The sequence below is a fragment of the Phyllobates terribilis genome, unplaced genomic scaffold, assembly GCF_046119375.1.
Source record: "Phyllobates terribilis strain yellow unplaced genomic scaffold, ASM4611937v1 Scaffold_12__6_contigs__length_324123572, whole genome shotgun sequence".
Lineage (NCBI taxonomy): Eukaryota > Metazoa > Chordata > Amphibia > Anura > Dendrobatidae > Phyllobates > Phyllobates terribilis.
Window position 1 is genome coordinate 144,524,906 of NW_027362772.1, and position 21,610 is coordinate 144,546,515.

The 21,610-nt window shown below is 44.9% G+C and overlaps 1 protein-coding gene across 2 annotated transcripts in view; it reads right to left on the minus strand.

Moving 5' to 3' along the window:
* LOC141172290 (BAR/IMD domain-containing adapter protein 2-like) overlaps positions 1-21,610 on the minus strand; it is a 200,227-nt gene that overhangs the window by 65,274 nt on the left and 113,343 nt on the right. For both annotated transcript variants that reach the window (XM_073656318.1, XM_073656317.1), the window contains 3 exons: positions 10,602-10,663; positions 1,731-1,802; positions 1,479-1,616 (listed from right to left, as the gene is read on the minus strand). In XM_073656318.1, coding sequence (XP_073512419.1) covers positions 1,479-1,616; positions 1,731-1,802; positions 10,602-10,663 — 272 coding nt within the window. The remainder of the gene's footprint in view (positions 1-1,478; positions 1,617-1,730; positions 1,803-10,601; positions 10,664-21,610) is intronic.

Here is a 21,610-nt window from a genome sequence, read left to right on the forward strand (position 1 = left end):
AAAAAAAATTTTGGTTCCAAAATTGTGCTGATGTAAAGTAGACATGTGGGAAATGTTATTTATTAACTATTTTGTGTGACATATCGCTCTGATTTAAGGGCATGAAAATTCAAAGTTTGAAAATTGCAAAATTTTCAAAATTTTCGCCAAATTTCCGATTTTTTCACAAATAAACGCAAGTGATATCGAATAAATTTTACCACTATCATGAAGTACAATATGTCACGAAAAAAAATTCTCAGAATCAGGGGGATGCGTTGAAGCGTTCCAGAGTAATTACTTCATAAAGTGACAGTGGTCAGAATTGAAAAAATTGGCCCGGTCAAGAAGGCAAAAACAGGCTCTGGTGCGAAGTGGTTAATAGTACAGTTAAAGGGAACTTGTTGTGTTGAAAATGGTGTCTGATCTTCAGTTCTAGAGCAGGAGGAGCTGATCAGATTGATATACATTTTTGTGGGAAAAGTTTTCATTATTATTATTTATTATATTTTATTGATTGAAATACCTGGTGTTTGTATGGATATGAGACCAGTGGGCGATCCTACTCAGTGATTGACAGTCTTCCCTGTATGACGTTGCATGAGAGATAGCTGTCAGTCACTGATACCACCAGGGATTTCATTGAATAAAATGCAAGTTTTTCTGAAACTTTTACTAGAAACGTAGACTCGGCCATTGAAGTCTATGGGGATCCGTGAGACTCGGATAAAACTATGAAAACAGTTTTCCATCCGAGTTCCATTCGATTTTAACTGATACATTTCTCAGAGTCAATGGATAAAAAAAAGTTCAATCCACATGCTTCAGTGAAAAAAAAGGATGAGAAACTGATGCAGTTAGGGTGAAACTGGGAAGCAACAAGGATGACACCTGATCTTGGAGGATCTGAAGGATCTGTGATGGTGGTGACCATACTGTGCGATCCACAACCTGGGTCTCCATCATGGAATTACAGGTATTACTACCACAGTCTCAAGAAGTCTGAAAAGGTGCTCCCGCTCCTTTCATCTGCCAATCACCACCCAGTATTCACTGCTCGGAATAGTAAAGCTCCACTAAATACACTGCATAAAGATCAGTCGATCCTTCCTACGGTCCCCTTCCTAGGAGCCAACCTTTAAAGGGGCTTTCTGGAAATGTATCCATGTATCCCTTTCTACTATAGTATGACGTCCTGATGGTTGACATCCGGCTCCCTGCAGCCTAACTGCGGGGAGCCGATAGCCAATCAGCATGAAATTAGAAGTCACACTCCATCGACAGGGCAGAGCGGAAGAAGAAGGGCGGCTCTGTTGACGTGGAGCAGCTGACTTGGCTGCAGGAATGGTTGGTGACCTTTCTAGGCCGGCGCCGGGTAGAACAGGAGGGAAGTTGCATGTTTTAACAACTACCTACCTGTTACTTTTTAGGTCAATATAAAAAAAACAAATAGTCCTGGACAATCCCTTATCTACAGCAGATATTTGATATGACTGTACCTGCACCTCTCTGTCTCCATATTTCTGGGGGTTTTTGCTATTTTGACACTTCTTTCTCAGCTTCTTCAGCTCAGACTGACATTTCTCAATAGACTCTGACTTGGAACGATGCTCAACTTGATATTTTTTCAATGTCGCCTGGGGATAGACAAGGAAATGCTATCAGTTGAAAAGTGACAATCCCCTGATACCAAGAAGGTGGAACGAATATCACAATAGACAATGTGACAGAATGGAAGGCAAATGACGTACTGTTAAATACTTAATGTCCAACTCCAGCTTGTGTTCCAGTTGAGCCAGAAGTTCGGAGTGGAAAAGTTTAAGCTGAAAAAAAAAGTGAGAAATACATTATATTGTGTCTTATTACATCTTCTAAAAAATGACACAATGTGACAGTGTTACCAACATACCCACCAGTCACAAGCAAAGAAAAAAAGGTATGTTCTGCTGTTTCTTAGTTATGTCAGGTTTAGAGAAAGTTGGGTAGTCCCCTAAGACTTGATGCCCGGCTGTCACAGCAAATCTGCACACGTTTATAGTGATACAATCTCTGCTCCTCTAGTGCTCCATAGGCCAAAGCCACTGCAGCCATGACCGAGATGAGCACCTCGCCTAAGGCGGCGGCCTGAGCTGTCCGACCGGGCATAAAATGCTGCTGCTCACCTCTCAGACTGAGACGTGGCACACTGGCCAGCAGGCAGCAGCTAGTCACAGTGTCTCAGACAAGGGTGTTAGGCTTGGGGCAGAAGGGGGCCTGCTGGTGTCAGTGCTATTGTCAGCTAGATGTGCATACTCAGACACACATAGAGTTAAAATTCCTGCAATACGCATAGACGCCATCGGCCTATCAGAAGCAAGCAGTGACAGGTAACCAAGTGATGATGGAGGAAGAATGAGCTGCTCATCGTGGGAGTGGGCACATAGGAGTGGAATGGTTGCTTTTTGAATTGCTATATAAAGAACATCACAATGGGGGACATTATTATTGTATGGGGGCCACAATGTGGGATATTATCATTGTACGGGGGCCATAATGGGGGATATCATCATTGTATAGCTGCCACAATGGGGGACATTATCAGTGCATGGGGGCCACAATGGGGGACATTATTATTGTATGGGGGCCACAATGTGGGATATTATCATTGTACGGGGGCCATAATGGGGGATATCATCATTGTATGGCTGCCACAATGGGGGACATTATCAGTGCATGGGGGCCACAATGGGGGACATTATCATTGTATGGGGGCCACAATGGGGGATATTATCATTGTATGGCTGCCACAATGGGGGACATTATCAGTGCATGGGGGCCACAATGGGGGATATTATCAGTGCATGGGGGCCACAATAGGGGACATTATCATTGTATGGGGGCCACAATGGGGGATATTATCATTGTATGGCTGCCACAATGGGGGACATTATCAGTGCATGGGGGCCACAATGGGGGACATTATCAGTGTATGGGGGCCACAATAGGGGATATTATCATTGTATGGGGGCCACAATGGGGGACATTATCAGTGTATGGGGGCCACAATGGGGGATATTATCATTGTATGGGGGCCACAATGGGGGATATTATCATTGTATGGCTGCCACAATGGGGGACATTATCAGTGCATGGGGGCCACAATGTGGGATATTATCATTGTACGGGGGCCATAATGGGGGATATCATCATTGTATGGCTGCCACAATAGGGGACATTATCAGTGCATGGGGGCCACAATGGGGGACATTATCATTGTATGGGGGCCACAATGGGGGATATTATCATTGTATGGCTGCCACAATGGGGGACATTATCAGTGCATGGGGGCCACAATGGGGGACATTAATATTGTATGGGGGCCACAATGTGGGATATTATCATTGTACGGGGGCCATAATGGGGGATATCATCATTGTATGGCTGCCACAATAGGGGACATTATCAGTGCATGGGGGCCACAATGGGGGACATTATCATTGTATGGGGGCCACAATGGGGGATATTATCATTGTATGGCTGCCACAATGGGGGACATTATCAGTGCATGGGGGCCACAATGGGGGACATTATTAATGTATATATATGGTAAGGATATATGTTTATACTATACACACACTCACAATTACATACAGTAATAATGTCCCCCATTGTGGCCCCCATGCACTGATAATATCCACCATTGTGATGCTCTTTACATAGCAATTAAACAAACAACCATTCCAATCATATGTATATATATATATACATATATTTGTGTATTTTAATTATTCATTGCTGGATGGTTTTTATTGGTTGGGATCGGGGATGGGGGATGAGCATCTACATCTAGAGGAATGAAGAATCAATCATAATGACAGATGCAGATTCTTTACAGCACGAGCAGTGATATTAAGGATCTCTGCCACATGATGTTGTAATGGATGAGTAAAATTCCAGGAGGGCCTGGATGGATTTCTTGAAAATACTGAAAAATATTTAGATTTGAGAGTCCTCAGTGGTTGATACCTTTTAATGGCTAAAAAAGATAGTGAAAAGATGGTAACAAATTGCAAGCTTTCAAGACTACTCAAGTCTCTTCATCAGGCATAGTATAACACAAACTATAAAAACCGACTTGTAGTCTATTTTGGGAAAGAAGAGATTAAATAGGAGGGGAGAGTCTCCCCTATTTAATAATTATATCTCAATCCGCCTGTTGGTAGACCCCAAAATGACATGAGAGGGATTTTATATCATAAAATATAAATTTTATTAGATAATATTAAATAATTACACAAAAGCAATAAATAAAATAAAGGGGGGGGGGGGGTGAGGAAGAGATAGGACAGCTATGAAAGCAGGATAAGATGGGAAAGACCCTGCAAAGAGACTAACATCCCTATGGGAAATATAACAGATGTGAATATAGGCTGCCAGCCAGGTAATGTAATGGTGCAAAGACTAGCATTAAATCATGTCAAATAGTACCTTCGCAGAAAGAGCATCAATGGCAAAAAAGTTGAATATAAGATACAGCATTCAAGGTAATAGCCTTGTAAGGTGAGCCAGTGACAGAATAGTATAACATGTGGCATGGAAAAAAGTAGTAATACGTTATAAATTCATAGATAACATTATGAGAGTATCGTCACTGTCAAGTCAAGAGCACCGGCCCTATGAAATTTCCATTACCTTGTGCCATGTGAATGAGGCAGCGTTTCCTAAGATGCTGGGGGATGTGTGGCAGCCTTGACGCGCGTTTCGCCCAGGAAGTGGCTTCGTCAGGAGGCGTATAGTATAACACAAACTATGCCTGATGAAGAGACCCTAGTAGTCTCGAAAGCTTGCAATTTGTTACCATCTTTTCAGTTAGTCATTAAAAGGCATCAACAACTGAGGACTCTCAAATCTAAATATTTTTCTATCTAATGGCTAACACAGTACAAAGATATATATTTTCCTGTTGAAAATACTGACATACCTATATTTCCTGATTTACTTATTTGCACATTCCATCTTTAGAGATCTGTTTAAATATAATATGCATATAGCAAATACATGGATATATCTTTTAATACCATCCCCTAACAGCTGCTATCCCTGAGATCAGCACTTGGGGGATGAATTTTAATGTAGCAAGCAATACTCCTGTTCCCAATGAGTATACTATAGGCATATACAGTACAGACTAAAAGTTTGGACACACCTTCTCATTTAAAGATTTTTCTGTATTTTCATGACTATGAAAATTATACATTCACACTGAAGGCATCAGAACTATGAATTAACACATGTGGAATTATATACTTAACAAAAAAGTGTGAAACAACTGAAAATATGTCTTATATTCTAGGTTCTTCAAAGTAGCCACCTTTTGCTTTGATGACTGCTTTGCACACTCTTGGCATTCTCTCGATGAGCTTCAAGAGGTAGTCAACAGAAATGGTCTTCCAACAATCTTGAAGGAGTTCCCAGAGATGCTTAGCACTTGTTGGCCCTTTTGCCTTCACTCTGCGGTCCAGCTCACCCCAAACCATCTCGATTGGGTTCAGGTCTGGTGACTGTGGAGGCCAGGTCATCTGGCGTAGCACCCCATCACTCTCCTTCTTGGTCAAATAGCACTTACACAGCCTGGAGTTGTGTTTGGGGTCATTGTCCTGTTGAAAAATAAATGATGATCCAACTAAACGCAAACCGGATGGAATAGCATGCCACTGCAAGATGCTGTGGTAGCCATGCTGGTTCAGTATGCCTTCAATTTTGAATAAATGCCCAACAGTGTCACCAGCAAAGCACCCCCACACCATCACACCTCCTCTTCCATGCTTCACTGTGGGAACCAGGCATGTAGAGTCCATCTGTTCACCTTTTCTGCGTCGCACAAAGACACGGTGGTTGGAACCAAAATCTCAAATTTGGACTCATCAGACCAAAGCACAGATTTCCACTGGTCTAATGTCCATTCCTTGTGTTATTTAGCCCAAACAAGTCTCTTCTGCTTGCTGCCTGTCCTTAGCAGTGGTTTCCTAGCAGCTATTTTACCATGAAGGCCTGCTGCACAAAGTCTCCTCTTAACAGTTGTTGAAGAGATGTGTCAGCTGCTAGAACTATGTGTGGCATTGACCTGGTCTCTAATCTGAGCTGCTGTTAACCTGCGATTTCTGAGGCTGGTGACTCGGATAAACTTATCCTCAGAAGCAGAGGTGACTCTTGGTCTTCCTTTCCTGGGGCGGTCCTCATGTGAGCCAGTTTCTTTGTAGCGCTTGATGGTTTTTGCAACTGCACTTGGGGACACTTTCAAAGTTTGCTCAATTTTTCGTACTGACTGACCTTCATTTCTTAAAGTAATGATGGCCACTCGTTTTTCTTTACTTAGCTGCTTTTTTCTTGCCTTAATACAGATTCTAACAGTCTATTCAGTAGGACTATTAGCTGTGTATCCACCTGACTTCTGCACAACACTGGTCCCAACCCCATTTATAAGGCAAGAAATCCCACTTATTAAACCTGACAGAGCAGACCTGTGAAGTGAAAACCGTTTCCGGTGACTATCTCTTGAAGCACATCAAGAGAATGCCAAGAGTGTGCAAAGCAGTCATCAAAGCAAAAGCAAAAGGTGGCTACTTTGAAGAACCTAGAATATAAGACATATTTTCAGTTGTTTCACACTTTTTTGTTAAGTATATAATTCCACATGTGTTAATTCATAGTTTTGATGCCTTCAGTGTGAGTGTTCAATTTTCAAAGTCATTAAAATACAGAAAAATCTTTAAATGAGAAGGTGTGTCCAAACTTTTGGTCTGTACTGAACATGGGCATGAGACGGAGGCAGGAATTGTTTCCTCCACTGAATCATTTGACCTACGTCTTATGTTTAGCTTTAGGTTCCATTTAGACAGACCGACCGGCGGCACAATATGACCTCCGATCGGTTAGCTTTTACCAATTGGTGGTCATTTGAACGCCTGTATACACAAATGTGACAACACAGTTTATAATCTTAATCAGCCAGACGTCTAGATTTGTTAAGCCAAGAGAAATACCCTATTGTGTTTGTGTTGACTTGTGAATGTATGTGTATTTCTGCGGCTGGTCAAGAAGGACATACTATTATGTGTATAAAACTGAACGTTGACTTGTCTTTGTTTGAAAACAATGAGGTTTGTTAATACGCTAATGACATATTGTAGTAAGCCAGCTAGATGTGAACTTAAAGAGCAGGATGGATACAAACTATGCAAGTTGATTAAATGTTCAAACAATGAGTCATGAACCCTTTCCACCTTAATCCCTGACCCTTGACCTGTGAATGATGACCTTACACAGATGTAAATATAAACAGGGATGTCCGTAGTGCTGCAAGCAGAATCAAAGAAAATCAGAAAGACTTTACAAGGAGAATGAGAGACATCCTTGAGGACAGTAGATGAATAGCATGGCAGCTTCATCCAAAGAGAAACAGATTTGTATTCTACATGATTACGGCCTAAGGGTATATAGCCCTGACTGGAAATATACGGATCTGCTCCACTGACCATCAGAGAACCCATGAAGTTGACGCGCCCCCTGGGCCTGTGCTGTGCAGGGGAACCCGGAACCGGGCCTGTTGTAGAATGCTGGGGGTTGTAGTCTCCGTGTGGCGGTGACCCGGTCCGTGCCCAGGGTGGTCAAACCAGTGGCAGTCTATTTGTATTGTAATAAGTGTCCGACTACGCCACCCGTGGATTGCGGTCAGTGGGGACCGCCGCTGCGCTGCCGACCGCTGAGGCTGATGTTGGTTGCGCAGCCGAGTATGGGATAACTCCCCACGGGAGGAGTATTGCCTCAGGGCAGCTAATGTGAGAGATGATGGGAGTGATGGCACGAGAGTCCCAGTCCCAATGGTGCCGGTGCGGCGAGGAATCACAGAGACGTGCAGTTGCAGTTTTCAAAGCTTTACTCACGGTTGTTATTCTGGTCACTTGTGCACATGAGGGACCGCCTGAGCCGTGCTGCGTTCACCAGGCAAGGGACTCGGTCAACTCCCAGGCAATTCCAGAGTGTGGTTCAGAGCTCCCCTCTCTTCCTTTCTACTGGCCGTCCCCACCAGGGACCCACCTTTGTCCAGCTTCCTCGGGCCTTCTGTTGGCGAAACCTCTCTCCGGTTTCCCTGACCCTATACGGTATGCCTTTCTGGTGGATGTAGTGAGGGGTCGCACCAAGATGTGGTCACAACCTCCGGTTTTGGCTGAGGATTAGTCGCCTCCACCAATTCGGGTTCCGGTACCCTGCTCTGCCAACCCTTCACCCTGTATCTCCTGGGCATATGGGGTTCCTTCTGCCTTAGTGTCTCTGGGCCTTTCTCTGTGTTCCTTGCTTCCTTTCTCCTCTGTTCCAGTTCCTTTCCTACTTTCCTTTCTCTTCCTTCTTCTCTCTCTCTCTGGCTCCAGCCTCCTGACGAGGCCTGCCTGCAGAGCAGAGCCCATGAAGGGGCTCTGCTTCCTGCCTTCTCCTCAGACTGTCTCCACTGAACTGAACTGGACTGGACTGAACCCTGTTCTAAGATGGTGCCCACCTTATATACCTCCTTCTAACACCCGAGCCCAGGTGACTAGCAACCAATGGGCTCCTGCCTATGCCCAGAGACCCACCCCTATCTGCTCCTACACCACTGGGTTTTCCACCCCCTCCCCACTCCAGCCAGGAACAGATGCTGTCGTGCCTGCACTTCTGTCTAGTGGGAGCACCGTTGAGCTGTTCCTCGGAAATGGGGTGTGTGTGGTGCATGCAGCTTACTGAGCCCTAGTCCACACTCCATCCTTACCCGGGAGTGGAATATCACACCTCTGGTTTGAGGTGCAATACCCCTGTAGCAGCCGAGCCCTCGGGGTGCTACAGATACATTTGGGGAGACTAGGTTGGGACGATGAAGTCACCTGGCCTCATGGATATGTTGTTTGGGGTTGCCAAGTGGGACCCTCCGGTCGCCTGGAACTCATGGAGACATTCAGAGAAGCCAGATTGGGACCAGCCGGTCATCTGGCCCCATGGAAACTCTCGGAGAGGCCAGGGTGGGACCCTCGGGTCTCCTGGCCTTGTACCTTGATGGACTGTTGGCTTCCTAAGCTTGCCGCTACCTTCTCTCTGTGGAGTCGCAGCTGTTCTATCCCAGGCGGGTGGAGAAGGAAGGGTGAGACTGTGTAATGTTGTACCATCTTGGGTATTTTCTGGGACTGTTCTGTATGTTTATTGCCTGCTTTGAGGTTAAATAAAGTATTGCCACGCTGGTTTACCCTCAACCTGTGTTGTCTGAGTGGTGTTACGCCCACGGAAGACCCCCGTGTCCTCACAACAGACAAACCTTAGCAAACAATGCGCACTGAGTGACCTATACTAGATCTGTAATAGATCGCTCAGTGCACATAGGCTGCCATGGTTCTCTGTTTACACACCACGATGCTCCTCCGAGGATGGTGATCTTTTATGCTGCATTAAAAAATCATTTCACCCAATCTACAAGTGTTTTGCTTGTTCATTGAGTGATCGGCAGCCTGTTTACATGGCAAGATAATCGTGAAACAAGCGTTTTTAACCACACTCGTTCATCATTATCTTAAGAGTTTTTAACACCATAAATTTCTTATTAATAATGGAGTGATCAAAGGGAGTCTGACCACCAACAGGGGCCCCAATCAATCATTCTAATGAAGTATTAAAGGAACATTAAATTTAGTGTTTGCTGTAGGTTCAAGGCAATCAGTGTTTTATCAGCAGGAGATTATCATTGCAGGACTAGGTGACTCGTGCCAGGCATTACAGTTGTAAAAGTCAGTTATCAAAGTCACTTATCAAAGTAACTTATTAAAGTCACTTGTCAAAGTCATTTGTCAAAGTCATATCAAAGTCACTTATCGAAGTCAGATGTCAAAGTCACTTGTCAAAGTCATATATCCATGTCAGATGTCAAAGTCACTTATCAAAGTTACTTGTCAAAGTCACTTGCCAAAGTCATATATCAAACTCACTTGTCAAAGTCACTAGTCAAAGTCATTTATCAAAGTCATATATTAAAGTCACTTATCAAAGGCAGATGTCAAAGGCAGATGTCAAAGGCAGATGTCAAAGTCAGATGTCAGAGTCACTTGTCAAAGTCACTAGTCAAAGTCATATATCAAAGTCACTTATCAAAGTCACTTGTCAAAGTCATTTGTCAAAGTCACTTATGAAAGTCATATATCAAAGTCACTTATCAAAATCAATTCTCAGACAGGGTATTTAGCTTCAAACTGACATCATTTTGATGCTTGACTTTGATATCTGATCATGTCCTAAAATGGACACTGTATGACTGAGTATACCAGTGTTTTCAATAGGGAGGAAAATTACCCAAGTCAAATAGTTCTGGCAGTGGGTGAGAGAAAAAAGGATTGAAGAATCACTGGTCCTGCTGAAATCAGTGGGCTCATCCATCTTTACTCTAATTTGTATGCGCCCCTATACACTCATACATTCATATATACTTGCAATATGATCAACTCAGCTATCACTGCGGCCCTTATTACAACAAAGGATGGAAAGGTGGCAAACCCAAGTGGGTGGTACACTGGAGTTATTCTAAACCAGTGGATCCTATGAAATGTTAACCAATAATAGACAATACTTACAACTTCCTCAAGCTGGACTTGGATTTGCCGATGGACTTCAGCCATTTGAAATAAAGTATCACCTGTAATTTATAGAAATATAATTAATTTGCAGCAGATCACATGAAGTTAAACAGCAGAAAGCAACTTGAAGGTGATTGCAGAAATCCATGCACATACTGCAGAAACATGAGAGAATTGTCATACTGGGTTGTCTAGTTTTGTCACAGGAAAAAAGAGCAGCTCAGCCTATAAAGTACTTACAGTAACAGTATTATACTGATACCGGAGGGTAAAAAGTGTCAAATAGTAACACTTCAAAGCAAAGAGAAAAAATGCTCAAAATGACAGTCAGGGTTACATATATGTCATTGTATGCATCTTGTACAGGTCAGATCAGGGACACTTATAATTAACATATAATATGCTGGTCTACAATTTATGCAATCAATTATATACTTATATGTTTCTGCTGCAGCACATTATATCCAAAGAGGAAAGCAGTTTAAAAGCCAATATAAGCACCTAAAAATATCACTGAGCGAGGAGAACCCAGAGGGTATTTCTGCTGCATTGCATGGGAAACTCATACATTACATAGTTTGCAGAAGAAATGTACTATTACACGTCGTCCATTGAGATGAATGGAAATGCAAGGTTATGAAGAGTATTTTCCATTGCACTACCAGTTTAAAAGAGGGGTGTCTCAGGCAGTGAACCCCCACCACTCTATGACAGCTATATATGCTAACAGTTACTCCTATATACTCTTATAACCGCTTATATCTTAGGCCATCATAGAAGCATAAACTGTATATTTTAAGACTGTAGAATGTTCTGTATATTATAGACTGTAGAATGTTCTGTATGTTATAGACTGTAGAATGTTCAGTATATTATAGACTGTAGAATGTTCTGTACGTTATAGACTGTAGAATGTTCTGTATATTATAGACTGTAGAATGTTCTGTACGTTATAGACTGTAGAATGTTCAGTATATTATAGACTGTAGAATGTTCTGTATATTATAGACTGTAGAATGTTCTGTATATTATAGACTGTAGAATGTTCTGTATGTTATAGACTGTAGAATGTTCTGTATGTTATAGACTGTAGAATGTTCTGTATATTATAGACTGTAGAATGTTCTGTATGTTATAGACTGTAGAATGTTCTGTATGTTATAGACTGTAGAATGTTCTGTACATTATAGACTGTAGAATGTTCTGTACGTTATAGACTGTAGAATGTTCTGTATATTATAGACTGTAGAATGTTCTGTACATTATAGACTGTAGAATGTTCTGTACGTTATAGATTGCAGAATGTTCTGTACGTTATAGACTGTAGAATGTTCTGTACGTTATAGACTGCAGAATGTTCTGTACGTTATAGACTGTAGAATGCTCTGTACTTTATAGACTGTAGAATGTTCTGTATGCTATAGACTGTAGAATGTTCTGTATGTTATAGACTGTAGAATGTTCTGTACGTTATAGACTGTAGAATGTTCTGTATATTATAGACTGTAGAATGTTCTGTATGTTATAGACTGTAGAATGTTCTGTACATTATAGACTGTAGAATGTTCTGTACGTTATAGACTGTAGAATGTTCTGTATATTATAGACTGTAGAATGTTCTGTATATTATAGACTGTAGAATGTTCTGTACATTATAGACTGTAGAATGTTCTGTACGTTATAGACTGTAGAATGTTCTGTATATTATAGACTGTAGAATGTTCTGTATATTATAGACTGTAGAATGTTCTGTACATTATAGACTGTAGAATGTTCTGTACGTTATAGACTGCAGAATGTTCTGTACGTTATAGACTGTAGAATGTTCTGTACGTTATAGACTGCAGAATGTTCTGTACGTTATAGACTGTAGAATGTTCTGTACTTTATAGACTGTAGAATGTTCTGTATGTTATAGACTGTAGAATGTTCTGTATATTATAGACTGTAGAATGTTCTGTACGTTATAGACTGTAGAATGTTCTGTATATTATAGACTGTAGAATGTTCTGTATGTTATAGACTGTAGAATGTTCTGTACGTTATAGACTGTAGAATGTTCTGTATATTATAGACTGTAGAATGTTCTGTATGTTATAGACTGTAGAATGTTCTGTACATTATAGACTGTAGAATGTTCTGTACGTTATAGACTGTAGAATGTTCTGTACTTTATAGACTGTAGAATGTTCTGTACGTTATAGACTGTAGAATGTTCTGTACGTTATAGACTGTAGAATGTTCTGTATATTATAGACGGTAGAATGTTCTGTATGTTGTAGACTGTAGAATGTTCTGTACTTTATAGACTGTAGAATGTTCTGTACTTTATAGACTGTAGAATGTTCTGTACATTATAGACTGTAGAATGTTCTGTATGTTATAGACTGTAGAATGTTCTATACATTATAGACAGTAGAATGTTCTGTATATTATAGACTGTAGAATGTTCTGTATGTTATAGACTGTAGAATGTTCTGTACGTTATAGACTGTAGAATGTTCTGTATGTTATAGACTGTAGAATGTTCTGTACATTATAGACTGTAGAATGTTCTGTACATTATAAACTGTAGAATGTTCTGTATGTTATAGACTGTAGAATGTTTTGCATGTTATAAACTGTAGAATGTTCTGTATATTATAGACTGTAGAATGTTCTGTATATTATAGACTGTAGAATGTTCTGTACTTTATAGACTGTAGATTGTTCTGTACGTTATAGACTGTAGAATGTTCTGTATGTTAGACTGTAGAGTGTTCTGTATGTTATAGACTGTAGAATGTTCTGTATATTATAGACTGTAGAATGTCCTGTACTTTATAGACTGTAGAATGTTCTGTATGTTATAGACTGTAGATTGTTCTGTATGTTATAGACTGTAGAATGTTTGTATATTATAGACTGTAGAATGTTCTGTATATTATAGACTGTAGAATGTTCTGTACGTTATAGACGGTAGAAAGTTCTGTATATTATAGACTGTAGAATGTTCTGTATGTTATAGACTGCAGAATGTTCTGTACGTTATAGACTGTAGAATGTTCTGTATGTTATAGACTGTAGAATGTTCTGTATATTATAAACTGTAGAATGTTCTGTACGTTATAGACTGTAGAATGTTCTGTACGTTATAGACTGTAGAATGTTCTGTATATTATAGACTGTTGAATTTTCTGTACGTTATAGACGGTAGAACGTTCTGTATATTATAGACTGTAGAATGTTCTGTATGTTATAGACTGTAGAATGTTCTGTACGTTATAGACTGTAGAATGTTCTGTATGTTATAGACTGTAAAATGTTCTATATATTATAGACTGTAGAATGTTCTATATATTATAGACTGTAGAATGTTCTGTACGTTATAGACTGTAGAATGTTCCATATGTTATAGACTGTAGAATGTTCTGTACATTATAGACTGTAGAATGTTCTGTACTTTATAGACTGTAGAATGTTCTGTATATTATAGACTGTAGAGTGTTCTGTATGTTATAGACTGGAGAATGTTCTGTATATTATAGACTGTAGAATGTTCTGTATGTTATAGACTGTAGAATGTTCTGTATATTATAGACTGTAGAATGTTCTGTATGTTATAGACTGTAGAATGTTCTGTACGTTATAGACTGTAGAATGTTCTGTACGTTATAGACTGTAGAATGTTCTGTACTTTATAGACTGTAGAATATTCTGTATGTTATAGACTGTAGAATGTACTGTATATTATAGGCTGTAGAATGTTCTGTACGTTATAGACTGTAGAATGTTCTGTATGTTATAGACTATAGAATGTTCTGTACGTTATAGACTGTAGAATGTTCTGTACGTTATAGACTGTAGAATGTTCTGTATATTATAGTCTGTAGAATGTTCTGTATGTTATAGACTGTAGAATGTTCTGCACATTATAGACTGTAGAATGTTCTGTATGTTATAGACTGTAGAATGTTCTGTATGTTAGACTGTAGTATGTTCTGTACATTATAGACTGTAGAATGTTCTGCATGTTATAGACTGTAGAATGTTCTGTATATTATAGACTGTAGAATGTTCTCTATGTTATAGACTGCAGAATGTTCTGTACGTTATAGACTGTAGAATGTTCTGTACGTTATAGACGGTAGAATGTTCTGTATATTATAGACTGTAGAATGTTCTGTACTTTATAGACTGTAGAATGTTCTGTATATTATAGACGGTAGAATGTTCTGTATATTATAGACTGTAGAATGTTCTGTATGTTATAGACTGTAGAATATTCTGTATGTTATAGACTGTAGAATGTTCTATATATTATAGACTGTAGAATGTTCTGTATTGTAGCGTCGGCGTCCCTGCCTCCTGATAGGCAGGGACGCCGTTCCCCTCACCTCTCCGCTCCGTGCCCGGCGGCTTCCTCCCGCTCCGTTACCAGTTACCTGCCAGTCTCCTGCCAGAATCCTGCTTGTTACCTGCCAGTCACCTGCCAGATTCCTGCTTGATACCTGCCTGATATCCGCTTACCTGCTTGCAAGCCTGCGGTCCGACGGTCTGCCTTCCGACACCTGTCAGTCTGTCTATGGACCAGCCTGCTCGCTCACCTGGGAGCGCTCACCTGCTACCTGCCTGCTAGCCTACCTGGAGGCTCTGCCGTCACTTGCCGTGACCACCTGCTTGTCCAGAGACTCTTGCCCGCTCACCTGGGAGCGCTCACCTGCTACCTGCCTGCTAGTCTACCTGGAGGCTCTGCCGTCACTTGCCGTGACCACCTGCCTGTCCAGAGACTCTTGCCCGCTCACCTGGGAGCGCTCACCTGCTACCTGCCTGCTAGTCTACCTGGAGGCTCTGCCGTCACTTGCCGTGACCACCTGCCTGTCCAGAGACTCTTGCTCGCTCACCTGGGAGCGTCCACCTGCTACCTGTCTGCTAGTCTACCTGGAGGTTCTGCCGTCACTTGCTGTGACCACCTGCCTGTCCAGAGACTCTCGCCCGCTCACCTGGGAGCGCTCACCAGCCACCTGCCTGCTGTCCCTCTACCCAGAGACTGTCCCTGTCACTTGCCGTGACTACCTGCCCTTCTACCCAGAGACTGTCCCTGTCACTTGCCGTGACTACCTGCCCTTCTACCCAGAGACTGTCCCTGTCACTTGCCGTGACTGCCTGTCCTTCTGCCCAGAGACTGTCCCTTTCACTTGCCGTGACTACCTGCCCGTCTTCCCTGGGAGCCACCCGCTTCCTTACAAGGACCGCCCCCTTGTATAGTTGCTCAGAGGTTCCACCTCCCAGACCCGTTAGTTTGCTCGGGCCATGGAACCCGGTGGCACCCAAACTCCCTCGCTCTCGGACCTATGCCATGAACTGTCCCGTCAGAGGTCCCAACAGGAGTCCATCCTGAGTCACCTGCGGAATGTCAACTCTCGCCTGGACACTCTGACTGCTCCACCAGCAACCACCGCTAGTGTCATGACTCGCAACCCGGCAGCGCCGCTGCCCACCAATACCATGGCATCCTGCTCCGGTCCCCGGCTTTCTGCACCTCCTCGCTTCGGAGGCGACCCCGCTCAAGCTCGGGGCTTCATAAACCAGTGCACCCTTCACTTTGAACTCCTGGCCCACCAGTTTATCTCCGACCGAGCCAAAGTGGCATTCATCATGTCCCATCTCACTGGAGAGGCACTGGCATGGCTTAACCCTCTGTGGGAGAGAGGGGATCCCCTGGTGTCCGACCTGTCGTCTTTCCTCACTGCTTTCTGAAGGGTCTTCGATGAACCGGGACGAAAGACCTCAGCTGCCTCCTCTTTGCTACGTCTCCGCCAAGGGAGTCTCACCGTGGGCCAATATGTCATACGGTTCCGCACCATCGCTTCTGAGCTTGCCTGGGATAATGAGGCCCTGGTGTCCGTCTTCTGGGAGGGCCTTTCCGGTCGGATTAAAGATGAGCTCGCCGGTCGGGACATTCCTACCACCCTGAATGACCTGGTGTCTCTGGCTACCCGGATTGACATCCGGTTTCAAGAACGTACTAAAGAGACCACCCGTGTGAGAAGGTTTCCCTGCCTAGCTCCTACTTTCCAGAAACCTGTCTCCTCTTCTGTCACTCCCCGGGCGCACTCACCCGAGTCCATGCAGATCGACCAGACCAAGTTGGTCAAATCTCGCCAAGAGTCACGCCGAGCCGAGGGGAGCTGCTTCTATTGTGGCAGTAAGGAGCACCTGATTCGTTCCTGCCCGGAGAGGCCGGGAAACTCCAGTGTCTAGGACCGCTCGGAGAGGTCGCCCTAGACAAAAATAAGTCCTCTCCAACCCTGACTTTGTCTGTATCTATCTCCTGGGGAGAGAACCGTCACTTTGAACTCGCCCACCTGGACTCTGGATCCGCTGGAAACCTCATCTCTCAGTCCCTGGTTGAGAAATACCGTATTCCCACCAAGTCTCTGGCTGAACCTTTGTCAGTCGCCTCCGTGGATGGAAGACTCCTTCCGGTGGCCATCCTGCTCGTCACGGAACCCATAACCCTGCAGGTGGGAATGCTGCACTCTGAGGTAATCTCCTTCCATGTGTTGTCCGGACTCTCCCACTCCCTATTGCTAGGCCTACCTTGGCTCCAGACACATGAACCCGCGTTGAACTGGCATTCCGGTGAAGTACTCCGGTGGGGGCCGGCCTGCCATAATACCTGCCTGGTTCCGGTTCGTCCGGTTCGTCCTCCACCTATCCCAGCTAATTTACCCGGTCGTCCGGCTCCTTACTGGCCCTATGCTGACGTCTTCGGTAAGAAGGAAGCAGAGACATTGCCTCCTCATAGGCCATATGACTGCCCGATCGACCTGGTACCCGGTGCCACTCCACCCCGTGGGCGTATTTATCCGTTATCTGCGGCAGAAACCCGGGCCATGTCTGAGTACATAGAGGAGAATCTGGCCAGGGGATTCATCCGGAAGTCTACTTCCCCGGCTGGAGCCGGATTCTTCTTTGTCAAAAAAAAAGATGGCTCGCTTCGCCCCTGTATTGACTATAGAGGACTCAATCAGATCACGGTTAAAAATAAATACCCCCTTCCGCTCATCTCTGAGTTATTTGATCGTCTTAAAGGCGCCAGGATCTTCTCCAAGCTGGATCTACGCGGAGCATATAACCTGGTCCGTATCCGTCAGGGAGACGAGTGGAAAACAGCATTTAATACCCGGGACGGACACTATGAGTACCGTGTGATGCCCTTCAGTCTCTGCAATGCTCCCGCCGTCTTCCAAGAACTGGTCAACGACATCTTCCGTGACCTTCTTTACTCCTGCGTGGTGGTATACCTGGATGACATCTTGGTCTTCTCTCCGGATCTTCCCACACACCGGAGGGATGTTCGTCAGGTCCTGCTTAGGCTCAGGCAGAACCACCTCTATGCTAAATACGAGAAGTGCCTTTTTGAGCAGACCTCTCTTCCTTTCCTGGGCTATGTTATCTCCCAGACAGGCTTGCGAATGGATCCCGAGACGCTCTCTGCTGTCCTAAAGTGGCCCCGTCCGGAGGGCTTGAAGGCGATACAGCGATTCCTGGGCTTCGCTAATTACTATCGTCTCTTCATTCCTCACTTCTCGTCACGGACTGCGCCCATATCTGCGCTCACCCGTAAGGGAGCAAATCCCAAGGTATGGTCATCCGAAGCTGAGGAGGCCTTCCTTTCCCTGAAACAAGCCTTCTCCTCTGCCCCTGAGCTGCACCGTCCGGACTGCAACAAACAGTTCTACCTGGAGGTTGATGCCTCCTCCTCTGGAGCCGGAGCGGTGCTCACCCAAAAGTCTTCCTCCGGGAAAATGGTAACCTGCAGCTTTTTCTCTAAAATCTTCTGATCCTCTGAGCGCAATTACTCCATAGGAGACCGAGAACTGCTTGCCGTTAAATTGGCGCTGGAGGAATGGCGTTACCTGCTTGAAGGGGCTCTATACCCGGTGATCATCTACACGGATCACAAGAACCTGGCATATCTCCAAAATGCCCAGAGACTTAATCCACGTCAAGCCCGGTGGTCTTTGTTTTTTGCCCGCTTCGATTTCATCCTTCATTTCCGCCCGGCGGACAAAAATGTCAAAGCTGATGCCTTGTCCCGATCCTTCCTGTCCTCCGACCAAGAGGAGGAGCCTATGCACATTATCGACCCCTCCAAGGTGATGAATGTGGCCCACTTGGATTTGACTCGTCTTCGACCCGGCAAGACGTTCGTGGCGCCTCCAGACCGTGAGAGGGTTCTTCGCTGGGGTCATTCTTCTAAACTAGCTGGCCATGCCGGCCAAAAGAAGACCTTCCTACTCATTTCCCGGCATTACTGGTGGTCTACCCTGCGTAAGGATGTGGTAGACTTCATCTCTGCCTGTTCATCTTGTGGCCGCAACAAAGTTCCCAGACACTTACCAGCTGGTCATCTCCTGCCGCTTCCCATACCTGTTGCCCCGTGGCAACACATTGCTATGGACTTCATTACCGATCTTCCTGTCTCTGCCGGGTGTACTGTCATTTGGGTGGTCGCGGACCGCTTCTCTAAAATGGCCCACTTCATTCCCCTGCCTGGTCTTCCGTCTGCACCTGAGCTGGCTAAGGACTTTATTCGCCATATCTTCCGTCTCCATGGCCTACCCCTCCACATCGTGTCGGATCGAGGGGTTCAGTTTACCTCACGCTTCTGGAGAGCCACATGTACACTGCTGGACGTCACCCTGGACTTCTCCTCCGCTTACCACCCTCAGTCCAATGGTCAAGTGGAGCGGATCAATCAGATCCTTACCAGCTATCTCCAGCACTTTGTTAATGCCCACTATTCTGATTGGGTGGACCTCCTTCCTTGGGCCGAGTTCTCTTATAATAACCACGAGAGCGAATCCTCTTCCAAGTCCCAGTTCTTTATTGTCTATGGCCAGCACCCCCGGATTCCGTTTCCCGTCTCCGCCTCTGTGGACAACCCTGCCGCGCAGTCTCTTGTCAGCGAGTTTTCTACCATTTGGGAGAGTACTAGGTTTGCACTTCTTCAGTCCTCCGAGCGGATGAAGCGATATGCTGATAAGAGACGTCTGGATCCGCCTCAATTCCGTCCGGGAGACAAGGTTTGGCTCTCTTCCAAACATGTACGGCTCAAGATACTCTCCTACAAGTTAGGTCCTCGCTTCATCGGTCCTTTCGAAATCCTCAGGCAAATTAATCCAGTGGCCTACAAATTAAAACTCCCGGCCACCTTACGGATTCCCAACTCCTTCCACGTATCTCTCCTCAAACCCGTTGTCTTTAACTCTTTTTCCAACAATCCAGGTACTCCTCCTGCTCCGGTTTCCGCTGAAGACGTCTTTGAGGTAGAGAGTATTCTGGCCACTAAGAGGGTAAGAGGAAAGACCATTTTTTTGATAGATTGTAAGGGGTTTGGTCCTGAGGAGAGAACATGGGAGCCCCGGGAGAACATCCATGCCCCTCTCATCCTTGCTAAATTTCTCTCTGGCCTAAAAAAGGGGGGGCCTAAAGGGGGGGGTACTGTAGCGTCGGAGTCCCTGCCTCCTGCTAGGCAGGGACGCCGTTCCCCTCACCTCTCCGCTCCGTGCCGGGCGGCTTCCTCCCGCTCTGCTGGCAGTGCGCGCTGCTTCCCGGCCTCTGTGATTAGGGCGCGCGCGCGCCCCCCCCCTCTCTTAAAGGGGCCGCGCGCGCCGTCCTAAGGAGTCCCCGGCCAATGGCCGGAGGACCTCTCCATATATAAGGCACCTCCTCCAAAATGGAGGTGCCCAAGCAATGTTGTTTCAAAGCCTTCACTCTGCTTCAGCCCTCAGGTCCCGTTACCAGTTACCTGCCAGTCACCTGCCAGAATCCTGCTTGTTACCTGCCAGTCACCTGCCAGATTTCTGCTTGATACCTGCCTGATATCCGCTTACCTGCTTGCAAGCCTGCGGTCCGACGGTCTGCCTTCCGACACCTGTCAGTCTGTCTATGGACCAGCCTGCTCGCTCACCTGGGAGAGCTCACTTGCTACCTGCCTGCTAGCCTACCTGGAGGCTCTGCCGTCACTTGCCGTGACCACCTGCCTGTCCAGAGACTCTTGCCCGCTCACCTGGGAGCGCTCACCTGCTACCTGCCTGCTAGCCTACCTGGAGGCTCTGCCGTCACTTGCCGTGACCACCTGCCTGTCCAGAGACTCTTGCCCGCTCACCTGGGAGCGCTCACCTGCTACCTGCCTGCTAGCCTACCTGGAGGCTCTGCCGTCACTTGCCGTGACCACCTGCCTGTCCAGAGACTCTTGCTCGCTCACCTGGGAGCGTCCACCTGCTACCTGTCTGCTAGTCTACCTGGAGGTTCTGCCGTCACTTGCCGTGACCACCTACCTGTCCAGAGACTCTCGCCCGCTCACCTGGGAGCGCTCACCAGCCACCTGCCTGCTGTCCCTCTACCCAGAGACTGTCCCTGTCACTTGCCGTGACTACCTGCCCTTCTACCCAGAGACTGTCCCTGTCACTTGCCGTGACTGCCTGTCCTTCTACCCAGAGACTGTCCCTGTCACTTGCCGTGACTACCTGCCCGTCTTCCCTGGGAGCCACCCGCTTCCTTACAAGGACCGCCCCCTTGTATAGTTGCTCAGAGGTTCCATGTATATTATAGACTGTAGAATGTTCTGTATGTTATAGACTGTAGAATGTTCTGTACGTTATAGACTGTAGAATGTTCTGTATGTTATAGACTGTAGAATGTTCTGTATGTTATAGACTGTAGAATGTTCTGTACGTTATAGACTGTAGAATGTTCTGTATGTTATAGACTGTAGAATGTTCTATATATTATAGACTGTAGAATGTTCTGTATATTATAGACTGTAGAATGTTCTGTATGTTATAGACTGTAGAATGTTCTGTACGTTATAGACTGTAGAATGTTCTGTATGTTATAGACTGTAGAATGTTCTATATATTATAGACTGTAGAATGTTCTGTATGTTATAGACTGTAGAATGTTCTGTACGTTATAGACTGTAGAATGTTCTGTATATTATAGACTGTAGAATG